This window comes from Corvus hawaiiensis, chromosome 3 (genome assembly GCF_020740725.1).
Source record: "Corvus hawaiiensis isolate bCorHaw1 chromosome 3, bCorHaw1.pri.cur, whole genome shotgun sequence".
Taxonomy (NCBI): Eukaryota; Metazoa; Chordata; class Aves; order Passeriformes; family Corvidae; genus Corvus; species Corvus hawaiiensis.
In genome coordinates this window covers 23,194,839-23,215,276 of record NC_063215.1, presented here as the reverse complement: position 1 = coordinate 23,215,276, position 20,438 = coordinate 23,194,839, and the positions used below count along the sequence as shown (strand labels likewise).

The following is a 20,438-nucleotide window of genomic DNA, read 5'->3' as shown; positions in this document are numbered from 1 at the left end:
CTTAATGATCCTTGTGGGTTCTTTCCAACTCAGATTTTATGACAGAAAAGTGCCATTTTCTGTCCACTGACTGTGAAAAGAACAATGATTAGACTGGGTGCTTACTGTTTACATGGTAAAATTTAGTTTTTATGAGTCAGATTAAAGGAATTTAAGTTAGACCTCTTATCTCTCCAGCCATTTGATGGTTTTGCAAAAGATTTTATGTGTTAGCATAGAATAGCAATTATCATGGAAAAGAAGATAACATGATTTTGTTTAATAGTGTGTAATATATCTTCACAATGTATCTCCCATAAAGGAATGTTTCTTGTGACATTTCCTATCTGCTTAGCCAGAAGCTTAAAACTTTCATTTATGGTTTGTATCCAATTGCTTTTTTTCCCCCTAGCTTATTTTATTATTAAAGAGGTGAAAATTCATATTTTTTTTTTAATTGTAGTGTACAAGAATTTGTGAGTCTAACCAAATGTGTTATTTGCAGTCTAACCAAATGTATTTTTTAAATAATACATTACCATATATTTTCACAAAATATTGTATCAGGTTTCCTTCTCCATATGAAATAATAGTTGCATTAAAAGTCTTACAGTTATTTTTCTTCCCTGGAACAGCTCTCCTTTTGTGCTTCTACATTTTTTTCCCTCATTTTAGCTTTATTAGTTTTTTTTTAGTAATGAAATATTGCATGTTAACCACTGATATAATCTAGGAATACTAGAAGGTACATCAGGAGCAGATGAAAATGTATATTCTTTTATCTGCAGCATATTGCCTGAAATTCTTATGATTATTGAAACAATGGACAACCAAGGCATGAGACCCAGCCAGCAGGGCTTTAGGAAAGGCAGATCCAACCTGATCTCCTTTTAGGTGACCCACCTAGTGGATGAAGGAAAGGCTGTGGATTTTATCTGCCCGTTGGCTTTTCTTTGGGTTACAAGTAGAAGCAACATTGTACAATGTAAAGATCACCTATTCAAGTAGTGCAAGTTCCTCTCTAAAGTTCATTGTACTAGGCTTTCCAATTCCAATACAGAAATGAGATGGGCTGGCTTTCTTTTTTAATACTGAGAAAATTTAAACAAGTAACTTAGCTTGGATGCTGCTTTTTACAGGGCTAAAATTTGAGTGAGATGAATTCTGCCTTGATGTTCACAATGTAATAAACTTAAGTGGATGGAAAAAAGTTTTTTCATGTGTTGCTGCCAAAAAAGCAGCATAATAAGGCTTGTGCTGAAAGCTCAAATCTGACCCAAATGTTGTTTTTATCCACAAAATGGGAAAAAAAATTAACTGCATTACATGCAATGGCTGATGTTGTCTGAAAGCATACCCAGGAATATCTGTAAAAGTTAGTATAAAGATAAAATGAATAATTTTGTGGAAAATCACTGACTATCTGCACTTTCATGTCAAGTTGTTTGCAGAAAACTTTGTATCAAATTTAAAAAAAGGTACAATGTCTTGATATATGTATACATATATATCAGCTGCAACTACTCACCAATACTGAACTCTAAAATTGCTTGTTTTAGAAGTGTTCTTTTATACAAAGCTAAGTCCATTTTTATACTTTATCTTAAAAAATTGCAGTTTCATAAATACCTTTTGAAAGAATTCTGAGAGATAAATTTATCATTTTCTTGGAAATTCATGACTAGACATTGTGTGAAATTGCTGCTTAATGTTAGTAATTTATGCAAGGAAATTTGTGCTTTTGAATTTCTGTGCATCGGCCTCCTCCATCTTTTTATGAATTGGTAGTTCATATGTGTTACCTCGTTATTGTAGAATTCAACAGATAAGAATGTTTTAATATACTTCCAGTGCTAGCTATACAGTTTTTATATAGCTAGTACAGTTATAAAAGAGAAAAAAGATTTCTCACTACAATAATGAACAATTATCACCAGTTAGTGGTGACTGGTATCTTTAATATATGATACCTCTAAAGCATTATGGCAGTGACTTTGCTCCTAAGTATTAGAAGACACTGAAGTTTCTACACTTCTGCTCTTTCTAGGTATCTTTCAAGAATAAAAGTCTAACTGAAATAATTATTGCCTCATGACTTGATTTATGGTAGGCAAAAAATTCAAGAACGGAGCAGGTTAGATAGCATGTGGGTATGTTTTGAAGTAACTGAGTTATTTAATTTTAATAGGTCATAAAGCTTGCTTTTGAAGAGTTTGAACTGGAAAGAGGCTATGATACTCTTACTGTTGGAGATGCTGGGAAAGTTGGTGATACCAGAACAGTGTTATATGTGTAAGTATGGAACTTCAAAAATTTTCCTTGGAAATTTGCTATCATGTTGTTTCTTCCAGGTCAGGATATATCTACTTAAATTTGCAATTTTAATCTATGGAATTTGATAATGAATGTAAGTTTAAAATTCAAGTACTGTCAAAGAAAATTGTTCATTACCAAGTTCATTCCAAATCCTTGGCAGCATCTTTATAGGCTTTAATATCAGGGACTAAAAACTGCGAATTGATTTCTTTAAAAGAAAAAAAAAAGCTTCATTTAAAAAACAAGAACTACCTGTATATATCTAATTGTATTCACAAACCATTAGGGGAATAAAAAATAAAAGTCTTGGATTTCAGCAAAAAGTGTAAAATAAATAAGGTATGGATTAATTCAAAAATTTGTGTATTTAAAATTGGATTTGTGTATAAAATTTTCATGAAAGGATATAGTCCACATTTCAGTAAATTTAAACACACTTTATGGGATACTATAATATAATGTAATATATTTAAAGTGTTAGAATTTAGATAAATTTGAAGGAAAATTCCGGACTAGATAGCTACTCCTAATATACAGCTCTTCAATACTGTCTGGACTAATTGAAAGAATCTGTACAGAATAGTTAATCTCATCTACCTTAACCATATCATTTTTGTTGCATATGCTCATTTTTTCTTACTACATAATGAGAGCTTGTGGTTAACAAGATATTTTGGCTATACCTTTTAGTGGGTTAAGTTATCACATGAATCCTGATCACCAAACACAAAACAAAATTACAGATTTGATAAATTATCAATGACTAAATCAGAGAAACTAGCAGCCTTTATGTCTTAATAACATTACTTGACATTGCATAAAAATCTATTGGAAAAAGACAGTATTGAACACATTTGATACAAAGAATCATTGTAATTTTATATTTTAAGGAAGTTTTAATCCATATAAATATTTGCCATTTTTCCGTAATCATAGCAAATGAGTGCTCTTAACACCCACACATTTTATTTTAAATTAATTAAAATATTTTGCAGAGACAAATCTGAGGACAATAATTTATATATGTATTGGTTTATGAATATATACATTTATTAATTGCTAATTTCTGAACCATGATATCAAAGTTCTTACAAAACCCCTAGATTAATTTGGCTTAAAAGTATGACAGAAAATTACTGAATTATTTGTTCAATGCTTGTGTTTCTTGGCTTTCATTACCAAGTAGCTGCTACTGAGTAAATTGAATTCTATATTCTGAGTATCTGAAAAAGAAAAAACAAAAATGAAAAAACTAACCAACCGAACAAAAAAACCCACAAACCACCAAACCTGTTTTGAGAGCTTATATATTATACTAACAAGAAAAATATGAACTGGGAATGGATTTCCACGTCTAAGTTTATTTTTTCTTGTATTTTTCAGACCGATTGTATAATGCAACAGTCCTTCTGGTGATGTTGATTTAACTACTTGTAACTATGACAAAAGGGTTTGCATTTTTTTATTTTGAATTGGGATACATTTTTGCTCATAGGGATCGCAAAACTCCTTAAGAGTCAAGTCTTTAAGTAGTAAATTTGCTATCCCAAACTGTTAATTCTGTTTGCTACACTGTGCATACTTCATATGTCAAAATTTGCCTTTTTAAAATTACGTGTCATATTCTTTTTTATACCTTTCCATTTGAAGCCATTTAGCCTGTGATTACTTATTCCACATTTATTTTCCATGACTGCACAAAAAATAAAATTTAAAAAAAATCTAAAATATTATTTGCTCATATTAATTGCTATTTTTTATCATCTTAAGAAGACAGCACCCCATAACAACATCACCTCACCTCCTATAACTTCTTTTCACTTTAATAATATTTTAAAGATCCCGTGGCAGACATCCACTTCTAAATACATCACTGGCATTTCTGGAACTAGTACAATGTTCTCACTAGAGACACACTTTACTTCTAACCATTTCTTCAGTATATTTTTTGACTAAAATAGAAACTGTTTTATCCCTATCACTCTACAGCCTTTCACTTAGGATTACAGTACAGTGATCGTGTTGTCCCTACTATCTTTATTGTAAATTGTATGTTTGATGAAAGAGAGGCCTATGCGAATAAATTTATCTGCCTTTTGGGTTGTAAAATTAGCATTACTCTGAAAATCATTTGAGAAACTAAATGATTAATAATTGAAATACACTGGAAATACAGGAAGGTCCAAAGATGAAACTATAGTCTCACAATAATTAATAATGAATCTGAATTTCTATTGCGACGGTGTTCTTGAAGTTATAAAAAACTGGATTTCATCATGCATTAAGAAATTGTTATATTTAAACAGCATCACAGATATGTGCCATTTCACTTACTTTTCAGAAGGGTCTTCCATAAATGCAAAGTAACATCCCTCATAAAATGCTAGGTCCACTTGTAGAGTACATTATCATGAGAAAGTTCATAACTAAATGTCAGAGTGATTTTCTTATCAAAATTTTTTATTACTTGGTTTTAGTAACATCTGTTACATTTAATGAGCTTTGAACAGCACCTTGCAGTTTCTTATTCATCCCAGGAGGGTAAAGGAGCTTACAGCAAAGACTTTTCTGGCTAGATTTAATTTCTAAATTTCTCACGATATCTTAAAAAAAAAAAAAAAAAAAGGATTTCTTACACTCTTCAAGCATCTGTTGGCAGACTAAATGCCAGCATTTCTGCAGAAATTCTGCTGAATATTGCTGTAGAATCTCATGCATTTGATTCTAAAACTTTGACTTTGTAGCTTTATGATTTAATTCGAACATAATATGTTAAAATATCTTTTTAAATTAAAATCTAATTCTAAGTATTTTAATCTTTCAGCTTGTCATAAAATTGTCATGTCTCAACATATAAGCCTCAGCTCTATGCAAAAGTTTCCAGTTCTCAGGTGCTAAACCCCTCAGGGTAGTAGCTACCTCTTTATTGGGTGCTTTTTTGTAAGTTTAAACATTGCAAACAAACATTATACTGTAAACAAACTCGAACTTAACAATGAGTTCAGTAGTGCCAGGATATTTATAAGCCAGTCATCCTGTGAACATTGGAACTGGCTAAAGGCAGGTTAGTAAATAGGGGACCTTTAAATACTTTATGGAAAGAAGATTGAGGGAGTTGAGATTCACGATATATAAATGATCTGTCCTAGCACAAGCTTTCCAGAATGTCCAGACTCTCATTCATTAGCAATTATCTGCATAACCTCAAAGCTGTAGCACTACAGCTCGAGGGGAGTAGGAAGGAATACTGATGTTTAAAAAGGAGAAAAAAAAAGCGTAGACTCTCCATCTCTATTTTTTAGGACAAAATTGGGAAAATAATTAGAAAAAGTATTTTAAGTTCATGAAAGCGCCGAGATCATACAAAACCCAATATACTTTGATTATTTCAAATCAATTTTACACATTTCTTTCACAGTCTAGTTGGCATATTGATTAAGGATCTGTTGGGTTTTAATTTATTAAATTATTTCATTTTAGTATTTATGGTAAACTTTAAAAAAAATCTAATCATCAACATCTTAATTAAGTAAAGGGGGATATTCCCATAAATTGTAAGATTTTTTAACAATTGCTTCATCTGTAATCCTTACTTGTTGGAAAATTTAGTAGTCTTCATGGATTATGTGCGCTGAGATGTTTATCTCTGGAAAACAGTAACACAACATACTTAATAGTAATCTAAATATGTTTAGGTTATAAGGTTTTGAAAGCAGTTATTTCTTATTTTTAACAGTTTGGCTAGAACCAGTGACTACCCTTTCAAAACAATTCATTAGTGATCAACATATGTGAAGTTTATCCGTCAGAATGTTTCCTGCAATGTCCTGTTTTCTGTTTTTAAATTCTTGTATATTAAACTAACTCATTGCTTTAGAAAGTCTGCTTTGCCTCCAAATGCTATGATTTATATTTTTCTTGCAGCACTTACATTAAAGCTTAATTTTTTAAGTTACTCCCTTAAACCATGAATCTTTTAACTTTTCCTGTACAGAAAACTGTTAGGTTTTTTTTCCTGGCATACAAAGAAGAAACTGTACATTAATGATTCAAACTGAATTGCTTATGTTATCTATTTCACTACACAGTAAAAGCATCCATGGTAGTAACATGCTTTTTAGTAAACCTTTATCCTTTTCTTCTATTCATGCAAAGCTTGGAAACTTACTGGGGGCTTGGAAAACAACCTACCCTTTCATAACTGGTAAAAACCAGTATTTCTGGTCCTGAAGGCCATTTTTAATAGCTTGGATCTGGCTTCTTGTGGCTAACTAAGCAGAGAGCACACTGTGCCAAAAAAAAATTGCTTTATCTTACAGTTTCCTTTTCTGATCTGTGACCTGTTCAGAGTAGTGAGAAGCTTAGCTTAAGTTTGCCTCGACATTTTTAAATTCCTTCATGTGGAGGTGAACCTCCATTCATCTTGACATAAAACAAGGTTAGCATCAGCCAATCTGCCTGAATGGCTGGTCTGCAAGTCTCTGTTCTTGAACTTGCAGATGATCTGATCTTAAGGTGAGAACAGACTGGGACAAACTCAGAGTCAGCAACAGCATGTGTTGGAAGACAGACCTACATTCCCTAAACATTTGTCTGCCCTATCTGCCATCCTAGTTGAAGGATGTTCTTCTATATATGGAGGTATTCTCAAGGAATAAAATAAAATAAAACAAAACCAACAACAATAACCCAACCAAACCAGCAAACAAAACAAAAAACCCAAACAAAACCAAAGCAAGCAAACAAACAAAAACAAACAAAAAGCCCCCAACAAAGAAAAAACCACCACCACCACAAAAAAAACCGCTCTGCTTTTTATTGATTTCTGCTTTTGGCTTTTTTCATTTTTTGGAGGGTCCTTTTCCTATACCCCTAGATATGAATCTGAGGAAGCAATTGTATTTTGGCTGGTTCATATCTACCATCTATGGATAGAGCACTGGCATTTTGAAGCGAGATGACTCTGCCTATTTGATGAGTTTACCTATTCAGTTGCAGCTTTTTATTTGTTTTTTTTTTTCAAATTTATTTTTCTTATTTTTTTTTCCCAGCATGCTATAGAGACATTTATATAGATTAAAAGTATTCCATCCTACTCATAAAGACTTAGAATTTCAGGGTTCATCTTATCTGTGTTCAGAAATTATCAGTGTAGGTCTCATACGTTAATCAGATTACTGAGTATAAAGAGACCCATTTAAACAGTTGTTACTCGTAATGCAGTAGGTTTACACATCTGAATAGCCACTGAGAAATTTTTGCAGGAAAAACACAAGTTTCCAGTTGTCTTTCAATGTAATCTTTACATTTCCTTTCTTCATATATGTATTTCTGCAGGCCTCTCCTAAACTACTTTTTTTATGTTACCCATTGTCTGGGGAGGTATCTTCCTTTCCTAAACTACCTATATTATTCATTTAAATGAATGTCACAACTTTATTAACAATCATTATTTTATCAGCAAGAGAATATTCAGTATTCTGACTATACCTAGCATCTCCTTGAACCTGTACAGTTCCTAATTAGTTTGATAAGCTGCTCAGTTTTCATTAAACAGCTACGGTAAGCAGCTGCTTTATTTTCATTCTTACACAGGTCAAACTGAACACCCTAGCGACATATCACTGTTTCTTGATTTCCTTACTTATCCAAGCTAAGCACTGTTTGTGTGCCCGCATATGCTGAGCTATAATGGATTTCATTTCTTTCCTCCTTTTCTGCATCTATAGTATCATAATAATCAACTACTTATTAACAGGTCATAACCAGAAATCTTATAGACCATATTAGAGCAAACTCAGCCATTGTAGCAGCAGTTCCAGGTGGAAGTTCAGTAGTAATTATTAAGACTATTTGCTCATGTGGGTTTTGTGTTTTTTAATTTTATTTTCAATATATCAGAGTAAGAACCCAAATTATTGTAGACATGGGATATACAGTTTCTTGTTCGTAACCTTGATGGGAGACAGAGAGAATTCCTGTAACTTCTCTAATGGTTCCTCAGTTTTTACCTTGTTTCTGCTCAGCCTCTCCTTTTATTATGTTTTTGCATTTAAGTTGTAATAGTATAAACATCTGGTTTATTATATTTAAATAATGTTTGTGGAATAATCCATACACTGTTTTCTTGAGAAATTCTGCTTCTGGGACATCCTATCTTGATTTGGCACATTATTAGTTTTACTTATCTCATGCCTATTTGTTTCATATCATCAAGGCTGAGGTTTGGAAGAAAGACAGAATTTTTTGGTTTGTATCTGATAACGGTTTAGCTAGTGAGATTCTACAGCTACTTTTTATGGGTGACTTTTCCCACTACTTTTTGTAAAACTGTATAGCTATCACCAGGATCTGTATGGTTGTTCAGGACTAGAACCTGATTATGCACCAGTTTTTCAGTGTTAAGAAGCAACCTTTTTATTAATGGTTCTTTTTAATGCACAACTTTTTGATACCAGAATTACAGATGTATAAGTGATATTACTGAGAAGTGCTTAAGTTTTATGGTGGGATTCACCTGTTTGCCTTATATGTGTTGTATACTGAACTGTACTTATCCATATATAGCTATCACACATTACTATGTGAGAAATTGTAGTTTCCCTGAAATCTGAGAGGTCATTGTGAGTTATTTGAATGGAGTAGATGTGATTGTAGTAAGTTCTGGACACATAGGCTGTAAGGCATGTAAAGCAATTTCCTTCACTTTTAGAAAGCCTTGCAGAAAAGCAATACTCATCTAAACAGGTGAAAATTAATTAATACATACAGTCACTCACATCTTTTACAGCTTACTTAACTACTTAATGGAAGCTTTAGGTAGGAAGAGCTTTATGAGAAGTGTTTAATCATCGTTGAGTGCAGTCATTCAAAATATTTTTTTCTATTACTTCACATTGTTCTATTTCATATAGAATAGATAATTTTATCAAAAAATAGCTGATCAGAACAGTAGGATGTGAACAGCTTAAAAAGCTGTGTTTTGTGGTAGTGGTGGTAGTAGTAGTAGTAGTAATAGTAGTAGTAGTAATTTATGCCTCTACAAATGACTTTGCCATTTATCCTACATACAGACTCACTGGATCTAGTGTTCCTGATCTTATTGTGAGCATGAGCAACCAGATGTGGCTTCACTTACAATCTGATGACAGCATTGGCTCACCAGGATTCAAAGCTGTTTATCAAGGTACGAGCTAAATTAACTGTTTTAAACTTATGCTGTAACTTACTTCATTATACCCCAACAAATTAATTTCAAATAGACATTTAGTCCTTTCAGAAACTTAGAGTTTCGATACTGTCTCTATTGTCAATTAATGGTTAATGAAGACATGGATTTGCAAATACCTACAAAATAACTAAAAATATTTGCAAGTAAAAATGAAGGTTATTGTTCTAATACTTTTTGCTGGGAGGTCAATAGAAGATACAAATTTCTATCATATTTGAGAGGTCTTAAATTTTACATTATTCTAACCTTTATCCTATTGGATACTATTTGAAAACTATTGTTAATATCCTCAGACTTTTTTGGGGTAGTTATAAAACTTGTTTTTGTGCCTCACTGAGAATCTTCACAGATCTAAGTCAACATTAGTATGTAACGAAAACAACAGAACAGATATATTGTATGTGATTGTGGAAATTAAGAGGATGTATAGAATTGTGGAAATTTAACTAAAAAAAATTATCTAAGTTACCCTAGCATCATTTGTGTTGCTTCTGTCTCAAAGTAATGAGAACCCTTGCAACATAAACATCTTTAATCTTTTTGACTGTGTGATGTTCAGTACCTTCTGAAGTTGATTAATTGTATTAAAAAATACCTGATATCTCTTAGTATGCATGCATGTATTGAATTTTTTCCATTTTAATAGGTTGTATAGACCTGCAGCTACAAAGAGGGCTTTTTTATTAACATATGGTATCATTTTCTGTTAATTTCCATGTTAATTAGCTCACCTTAAGGGTAAAGGAACACACTTGATACTATTTTCAATAGTTCCTTATGGGCACATATGATGAAAATGATTAGATAATAATCTTGTCAAAATTAGTTTTGTACAAAAGATGCTGCAAAACATTGAGACTATTCACTGTTCAGTAACTGAAAGTAACAATTAGAAGAGTGGGAGTGCTCCTTGAACATTTTCCATAAACTGAAGAACCCCGTCTAAGCGTTTCATTTCACTTCTAGTTACCTTACTGTTTCAATACCGAAACAGGCAAAATAATGAGTGAAAAGTTATGGAGATGTTAACCTCAAGTTTAGCAAGCTATACTGTTATTGCACTAAGGACGTTAAGGCTTGCCTGAGCAGGTTTTTAGAAGAAGGGTCTGTGGCTGATGATGTATTGTGAACACTGAAAGGAACATGAAGGAGAAATTCTCCCCATTAGTCAGCCAGAAAACATTGGTGTTACTTGTCCACACCAATATTTTTCTACTAGTGGTCTCCCCATTGAAGCAGGTGTAATGATTGCGATGATTAGGGTTATACTTTCATCATTATTTTTCCCTAGCACCATATTTCTTTAGGACTCAGTCAAACTCACTATTGGTTATTCCCACTCAGGGTACTAATTGGAGCATGCTAATTAGATCAACTGTTGTACATTCATAGTTTAAGTTTCTATGTGCATATATTGCTGGATAATATTTGAGTGTTTTAATTATTATTATCTACTTCTTTTATGAACCATGTTTTGATTTTCTTTAATGTGAACTGAAATCAACAAAATAAGGAAGAAGAGGAGAAAGAAGGGGTGATTCTCATGAGGATGGCTGTCACTTCTCATGAGAATCCTCCGTAGTAACACTACTGAGATTTGCAGGTCCCTGGCCATGAGAATAACCATATGAGAACAAGAAAAATCACGGAGGCTCTTGAAACACTATCACAATTGCCTAACTGTGATGTTACAGAGCTTTGAATTAAAAAGCAGATGCAGGCCTGTAGCCCTTCTATGGCTAAGACATTAAGGAATCTTAAGACATTGTGCCATGCATTAAGCCTGCCTAGCTTAAGTATGTTTTATTGCACCAGTACAGTCACATACTCTTTATCTAAATTAATCTTACTCCTTCTCGTCCCTTCTTTCATGATTTCATCTTTTGTACTTGTGTCATTTCTAGGGTGTTTCTTTAGACAACATACTGTCTTTACAAAATCCATTTGTGAAATGCATAAAGTGGAAATAGTGTTTATATAGTGGAGAGAGAGTGTTGGCACAAGTTATGTATCTGATATTTTACACAGTTTCCTCAAACCAGGATTATGAACTTTACCTTCCTGTACCTCTATGAAAAAGTTCAAAAATTTAAATTATATATATATATCAGATGATTTATTTTTCTGCTCTAATTTCTTTCTAGTAATGCAAATTAATCTGTTTTCATTTCTGTATTTGTCTAATGAAGTTATTTTATTTATGGAGTTCAGCCTCTTACTTCTGGGGACTTTCTGAAAACTCCTGAATTATACACTGTGCATTTTGCAGCAGCAGTAGCATCTCTTTTATGAAGTATATTGTTATCATTTGACAGTTGGATTTTGGCTTTCAATCTTGTTTTCCAATCAGTTGTGAGTTATTCTGTTTTTTTGGGGTTTTTTTTGTTGTTGTTTTGCAAGTTTATTTCACAATCCTAAAGTGTGAAATGTTTACAAGTTCAAAAGTATAGTAAACATTTTAAGATAAAGGTGAATTATAACTTCTTTCTCTCTTTCATTTCAACATTCTCATTAGTTTTATTAGAATTTTCTCATCTTTTGTTGTTGACTTTTATCCATCTGCACTCTCAATACATCTCCTGCTTTAGGGTAAGTGTGCATCTTAAACCTCTATCCTGTCACAAGATGCCTCAATAAATCTCCTTCCCCTTGTTTAGCAGTCAAAGAACCTGTCTAAAAATAGAATCTCATTTTAATTGTGAGAAGGTTAATAGATTTTGACATGTAACCTCAAGGACACTGTATTTGCAATTGCACTTAGCTAAAAAGAAGGCAAACTGCAGGCTTTGATGGTTCATACATGTTCTGTAGAGACAAAGTAAAGGGCATCCCTATTTGAATCTTTTTTCCCAGAAACTCGTGAGTTTTGCTCAGGATTAGAACACGATTCCTCACCCTCTTGGGCAATATTTTACAACTCACCGACTGAATCTTGACTTTGTATCTGAGTAAAATATTTTTTATGTTTCTGTTTAAATAGTATCACAGTCTATAGAAAATTGTTACTTTAACTGAACTTCATCTCACTTTAATTATTAAGAGAATGATTTAAATGATGCAATTCACCTACCTTACATTATTAGCCTGTCCACCTAAAAATAGCATGAAATGATGCCTGTAAATGAACTAATATGCATAACAGATTTTGTGTATGGATAGTAAATTTAATCCTATTTATGATTTGCCTAAGGGATTAGGAGAGGGGCAGTTCTTCCCAAGTTCTGCCTCTTCTTTTGCTCACCATCAGAAACATGATAAGAAACATGTCAGAAAGCTGTAGGGTTCTCTATATTCTCACTATTAAAAATTTTGTAATCTGCCCTATTAATCAGATTTCTCAGATTCCAAAAGTTGGATCAACAAGAAAGATTTCAGACATAGGTCCTGTAGAGATAGTTCCTGGAGAGTTTTGAATACAGAGGAATAGCACTGTACCTGTATCACTGTATGCAATGGAAGGTGACTTATGGAAACACAGATGGTAAAACAAGTGTTGTCAGTTTGTCAGCTCCAGGAAACTGATAAACAGCTACCGTGTTAGAAAATGCAAGACGTCTTGATATTTTTCTGTCAGTCATACTCAGTGTCATGCATTATAAAGGCAAAAATAATTTAGGCATTACCTATATGTAAGTACATTATTAATAAGTAAAATGCAAGACACTACAGGCAACCTTAACTTTGATGATAAACAATGTTAGAACCACATTATTATTGCTAAAATAGAATGTTGTTAACCCATACTAAAAAAAAATAAAATAAAAAAGCTGAAGAATGATCTGAACCTACCTTTTTTTTTTTCAAAAAAACCCTTTTTTATAGACTGTATTTGAAAGTCCTTAATTTTCTGTTATAGATCCCAGATATTGTAACAGAATGGTTTACTACATTTCAAAAAGAATCCTCTGAAAGCATCTTTTCTGTGAAAAGGACAGAAATGTAAATTGTTCTGTCCTTGAAGAATGAGAATTATTGTAACACTACACCTAAGTGTATCAAAGGATCTATTCTGAAATCCTCTCCAGTTATTATCTATGCCAATTTTCCTTACTGAAGCCAAGATGACCAGGTTTCACTCCACAGGTCTTCATAAATTAAACAAAATCACATTATGTATTTCAGAGCTGATACTTCACGATAAAACCCACTAACATTTCTCAGTGTGCATACACCACTATAAAGTGATGCTTTAAAAATAAAATTTTCAACAAAAGAAGTGAAAAGGAAACATTTAGAGAAAAAAACCACAGTATTTAGGCTGTTGTTAAGACAGCTTTCAGACCACTTTGAGGTCATAGGATGGTCTGGTAACACCAACAAAGTATGTTGATATGATAAGACTATACTTTTACAAGCATGCTTTTTTTGCAGTTTGACACTGGTCATGGGCTAAAGCAAGGAGTTTTTTACATACAATAACTAAAGAATTTGTAATTAAAGTATTTATTTATTCATGCACTTATTTTTCAAGTTAGTTTTCTTCTTGAGCTGCATTTCTATTTTGTTTTGACCACAAGTGAAGACCACTCATGCCCAAACTTGTCCAGCACATCTGATCTGATGTAGTATTTAGGCAGCTTTGAATCAACAGGAAGATTTGGTGTATGCCACTTCTTAATATCAATTCAAGCATGCATTTACCTGTTAAGTGGATAAGTTAGGCACAGTCATTGCCATGCATATCCAGGTCAGGATAATGCAACGTGTTACTATGACAGTAGGCCTTGTAGAAGTATCAGTGATGTTAGGTTGCAATTGCAGCCAAAAAAACGATTTACAAGGTGAATAATGTGTCTGAGTTTGGCTTATTCCACTCATTTTATGGATGTGTCACATCTAAAAATAGGTGCTTTATGGCTCTCAGGATCCAAGGTGGATTGTGCAGCCAGCTGATCATTAGGCTGCTTCCATGCTTGTGGTCCTATTGGCTGTACCGCACAACGTAAAAGCATATGACAGGCAGCTTGAAGTTTTAGGTGTGAATGTTTTATAATTTTATTATGCTTGAGATTTTTCTTCCATTCAACCCTGTAAACCTGTCAGTCTGATAAAAATATTTAATCTTTTGACTTCCATAATTCTTGATAACCAGTATAACAACATCTGGTTTATAGCCTGTTTAGAGCTAATTTTTTATTCCTGCCTTTACATGGTTATATAAAGTAATTAAGTTATTTCCCTAGCCTATCCTTTAGTTCATAACAGTGTTATAAAATAAATCTGGTGACTCAGTGATACAATTCTAGCATTTTGTGTAATTTGAAGTTATTAAGAATTCTTGGAGACATCAGGTAGTATATCAGCTCCTGCAAGCAGCTGAAAATGTCAGGCTTACAACCTTTATTTGTATTGATGCTCAACTGAGCAGTTAAGCTTTAAGCTCTTCATTATGATTGTTTGGAAAGAGATTCTTCTTTTCTATTGAGACAAGTAGAAAAATACTTTCAAAAACATATTTCAGTTGCTCAGATAAATGTCAGTTGTCTTTTTGCATACAGCTACAGGACTTAGTAAACCTTAAATCAGTGCAGTTTTTTACAAAAACATAACTACCTTATAAATGTTATTACACTACTAATATTGATATAAAATTCTGTTAGTGCTTGGAGGTTTAACAAAACCTGTGCTGAAAGAAATAAATGGAGTTAAGCCTTTCTAGCACTCTCACAATTTGACAAGCACACAGGGAAATCGTTATATACAGTGTAAAGCTTGGAAAGAAAACAGATATAAGTCATTCAGTGAAAACTTTGCGTTTCCTTTGCTTTAAGCTTTTCCCTCTTTCATGTATTTCATGTATATTAAGATTTTTTTGTGTATTATGTTCATATGTATTCAGAATATTATTCAAGTGTGTGCTTGAATAAAACATTTCATGTTTTATGTGAATATTTTTATTTATTAAAGCTACTTGGTTCTGTAGAGTTCCATCCTAATATTGTATCAATTAATCTGTTTGTAGTGCTATACAGGGCAGGTTAGTTTTTTGAATGGGCAATTGAAATTTCTGTCACAATGTATTATCAGTCATTTTCAGAAGCTTTCCTATATTTTTGTCTGACCTTTTTAGAGTATATTGTTCAGATAAGCCTAGAGCAGGAATTTCTCAGTTTCAGCATCCTTGAATTTTCTTTTGAGAAATAAGTAGTACTACTAGTAGGTTACTAATAGAGTGAAAAGAGGCACACTAAGTTACTGAAAATTAATGCAGCAGTTTCAAAGAAATTTTTAAAAGTGGAGAATGTCTTTGCCTAAGTTATGTATAATGTTTGGGGTGGCAGACAGAACCCACTTTTCATCTAGAAAATACACATGAGGTTGAGAAACATAATATAATGGTGATATGCTTTAACTTGTTGAGTGTCTTGCATATTTATATATTATCAGGCCATAGTTGATAAGACCAAATTTCCTTCTGTGCCACAGTCCTTTATTAAACAATCGCAAACAGAGGCTTAGTGAAGACAATAAAAAGGAGTAAGTGTGCAACACCCCGTAACTCTTCTTCTCCCTCCTAAATCAACAAAATAACAAAACCAAAATGACCAGATTAAGTACAAATTTTTTAAGCAAGTGATTTGTTTTCCTTTTTAATTTTTGTATTAATTGTGTAACTCTCCTCCTAATATCCTATTTTAATTAGAGCACTTTTCAGATGTTGATATAATTATGCTCAACTATGCTCCACAGAAACACAATCAATGTCTGGTACTCATCTCAATCAGCTTAGAGATTAACATATATTTGTTCAGTTATGCTGTTTAGCAATGTATTAGCCACTTTTGCTATACCTTTAATGCAATGCATTCTATTGTGCCAATCACAGACATTGTCAGTATGCTGGATAAGAACGTGCATGTTAGAAATAGTGTGGTTTACAGACCAGGCATCAATGTACATTTTTAGTTTTCTGATTGCATCAACGAATATCTTTATTAATGTATCCATTACTTAAACTTCAGAATTTGCAAAGTAAAAAAACCCAAAACTCTTAGAACTTCCCACATTTACAATTTGATTAGGTACAGCCAGTATACAGCAGGTGTATTCTTAGTTATATGACATGACTGGAGCTGGGAAGCTGCTGTCTCCCTTCCCCTCTAGACTGCAGCTGTGTCTGAATGATGACACAAACATGCATTCATATCTTTTCAGCGATTGATTTAACAGGTTAAGTTTAAACCCTTTTTTTGCCTCTCTTCATGAAATTATTAAACATTGAAACAGTAACATGTTGTCTCTGAATAAGAGAGAATTATTATGTTTTAACTCTGCCAGTGAAGATCATTCTGCTAGTCAAACATTTGGAAAGTAGTTTCATATCATAATTAAACACATTCCGTGTAGAAAACAGCTAAATATTTTTATTGATTTAATTTTTTATACCTTTTTATCCATGTTCATTGTTCAGTATGTTTGACCTTAACATAAATGTTATTCCCAGATTACTATTAAAATTTTAATTAAGATTTACCATGGCTTTTAAAAAACATTATTAACAATTGATGCTTTTTCTCTAAGGCTAGGAATAAATTGTAAAAATAAAACTGGCATTTTAAAATAAGATTCTAGTAACACATATGTGAGAATTAACTGTAAGTAATTGATCTTTTGAGAAGTTTTTTTGTTTATTTTTTACTTTTGACAGGTCTTTTTTTGTACTTTTTTCTTTCTGCGGAAAACAATCAAGAAATGGAACTGAACAGTTTAATCTAAATGTTTGAAACATAAATCCTAGTCTTTGCCTCTTAGCAGATAGAGCTCGGTTTGAAATTTTGGTACAACTTAATAATTTTAGATAAACAGAAATAAGTTTTTAAGAGTTAAAATTTTCTCCAATTCTTTTAATATAGAAAACACTGCGGTGTACACACCATGAACTTAGCTGTCCACTGACAGCTACCTAAGAATAAAGTGCTTTCACTGTTTAGGACAAAATAATTTTATTTTAATAATTTGCTTTATTTAATTCATTAAGTGGTGGCATACTCAGAATTTCCTGAGATTGTTTGGAATTCTTAAGCATTCATTTGTAAAGTTTCTCTAAATGAAGGTCAGACAAAAAGATGCATCATAGCTAGACAGCAACAGAGAAAAAGTTATGGGGTTTTTTTTCTATTGAATAAGAATACTTCTTATTAAATATTTTATTTTTATGCCAGTTTTCTCTATTTTTTTGCTACAAGGTTCAAACCATGAGAACTATATTGCTCATTAGTCTTGAAGCCCTTGAATGCATGACATTCACTCTGTGGTTTTAAAAATCAAACACTTGATTTTAAATGAGCAATAAATCAGCTGTTTGTGTTGTCTCACCAGTGGTGACACTTACTTTAAGCTTTATTTCCTTGCCTATGTTACTTTAAGTAGCAAACCTTTTTCCAACAGTAATGAAAGGATTGATTAAATGATATAATAACTGACACATATTGGACTGAATTGATAGAGTCATAGAAACATTTAGGTTGAAAATGACACTTAAGATCGAGTCCAATTGTTAACCTAACACTTCCAAGTCCAAAAATTCAAATATGGATTTTTTTTAAGTATTATCTAGCAAAGAAATGTGTGAATGATCTGTGAGAAGTGATGCTATCCCTGAAGTCAATAAACTTTAAAGATAGCATTGTTTTAATAATCTTGATAAATATTTAATTTGCTTCTCTAAGGCAAAATGCAATATTATTCTAATTTTTTCTTAAAGCAAATATTTGTCTGGAACCTAAAAGAAAAATAATTTTTGAGTCAGACTTTGACTCTCACAGGATTTTCTGTGTAGGTATATGCATGATGTCAGCATACTAATAGTTCTTTTTGCGATACAACACTGGGTAACTTGATAAAACAATACTAAATGTATATTCTTATTGCAAGCTGAAGAAAAAGGTAAAGTGACCCTAAGACACTGTACACAAAATCCTGCTTCCAGTTAAAACTTTTTAGTAGCCATTTAAAAAATACATATATATGCATTTATAGATCTATAAAGTGTATTTCACATATTAATATAATTTCAAGGAAACTGAATAATCTCTCACCTCAAAATTTACCCAAAATTTTTCATATTGTGATTTTCTTGTATGCGTATTAGAATATATTGCATACCACAAAATTAATTCAGTATGTTTTGCATAAACTTTTAAAATACTATATCTTATATTTAGTATTATTATACATAAAGACCATGTTCTGATTTTTAAGATATACCCAGCTATAAAAGCTGGTGTTCTTTTGATGAAAACCAGTGATAAAAACCTGGAAATAGGAGTTACATTTATTTTTTGAAAATGTCTGTTACATCTGCAAGCAGATACTCATAAATGTTAAAATTAACAGGGTGCAATAAATTCGAAGTACAGATTTAGGTGAGTAATCTACCTTAAATCCCTACGTAAGCTCTCTCCTTCAGTGACATTTTGACCCTCCATAACTGCAACTTAATCTTCTTTGAAAGAAGAATACAAATCCTCAGAGGAGGATTAAATAGCAGTGATCTGAGGACAATGGTACACCTGAGCGAGTACTTTTGCATGTCCTTCAGTGTGGCTTTAATGTCCTTAGTTGTCTTCTTTTCCTAGTTAGGGAGAAGTGTGCGTGTGTACATTTGTGTTGTGGTTAAGCCCAGCAGGGGCAGGGAAGAGGAGAGATTCTCCACATTTCCTTTGAGTGGCCAGACGTGGTGGGACAGTCTTCCTATGGCCAATATGCAAGCCCCTATGGGTTAGGGGAGAGGGAACAGGGATGCTCTTCGTAGGCAGACCAGGATATACACAGGTGTCTGCCCAGTGCTTTATCATCAGAGCGCCGGTGTATGGCATCAGTGTGCTCCATACAAACCTGCACTGGATTTCATCCAAATCCTTGGAGTCCTGATTATTGTCCAAGCCACTGTAGATCACCTCCACCACTGCTAATTTCTATTATAGTGTGTAAATTTGTTTAATAAAATGGGTGTTTTAGAAATGCTGTACTGGAATGCTGCACAACCCACTTCATGATATTTTTATTTAGTAGATGCTTTTTAGCTGTTACTGAGATTTTTAAAAGATCTGGAATTTCTTGTTCATATGCATTTTTTCATCTTTTTAAGCTAGGCTAGATTCTTATTATCATCTCATTAAAGTAAATTGCAGTTTTTAGGATTTTGGTGCCTGTTGATATGCTTTTATTTTAGTAACTAAAACCATGAAAAGACAAAAGATGGTCAGGTCTGGGTCATTAAACAGTTTCTGCATCATTTATGCCTTCATTATAGAATTTACTGAATTTCTTAAGTGTCACTGTTGATTACTAAATCACATGATTTTAAATGGAAATATTTGAATTTGGTAGTTAGTCGTAAAGAAAGATCTGTGGGAAATATTGAGCAACAGTTGAAGATTTTAATTCTGACACACAGATGTCTATTAGTGAGATCCTCTGTAAAGAACATTTATTTCACTAAAGAGTTCTTCAAAGTTTTTCAGTACTTTTTATCTTTCCCAAGTCCTTTCAAAAGCTGTATGATTTATCCATTCAGCTCATAAACAGACATAAATTTCACACTTTGACTGAAATTGATGTGACATGCTAACACCTCCACTTGTTGCGAAGTCAGCATATCCTCCAGAGCAGCCTTTGTATATTGCTCTCTCATTTTATTAGCAATCTTGATTAAAGGGGGTTATTGTTATTCAGATGAAATAATGGCTTATTTTTATGTTGCTGTGAAATTTGAGAAAACAATACTTCCTACTCTAAAACATTATCAAGAGCAAATTTCAGACTTTGTGCATTTGATTTCTTTGTTGTATATATGGTAGCATATAAAAATGAAATCCATTCAGACTGTCTATTATATGTGAGAATTACTGAATTAGGTTAACAAAAAGCTACAACAATATCTTACTGGGTATTGTGTGTGCTTGCACAC

At 32.6% G+C, this 20,438-nt stretch overlaps 1 protein-coding gene across 2 annotated transcripts in view; it reads left to right on the top strand.

Moving 5' to 3' along the window:
- CSMD1 (CUB and Sushi multiple domains 1) overlaps window positions 1–20,438 on the top strand; it is a 1,116,955-nt gene that overhangs the window by 814,812 nt on the left and 281,705 nt on the right. For both annotated transcript variants that reach the window (XM_048295968.1, XM_048295967.1), the window contains exons 11-12: window positions 2,168–2,271; window positions 9,369–9,481. In XM_048295968.1, the coding sequence (XP_048151925.1) occupies window positions 2,168–2,271; window positions 9,369–9,481 (217 nt within the window). The remainder of the gene's footprint in view (window positions 1–2,167; window positions 2,272–9,368; window positions 9,482–20,438) is intronic.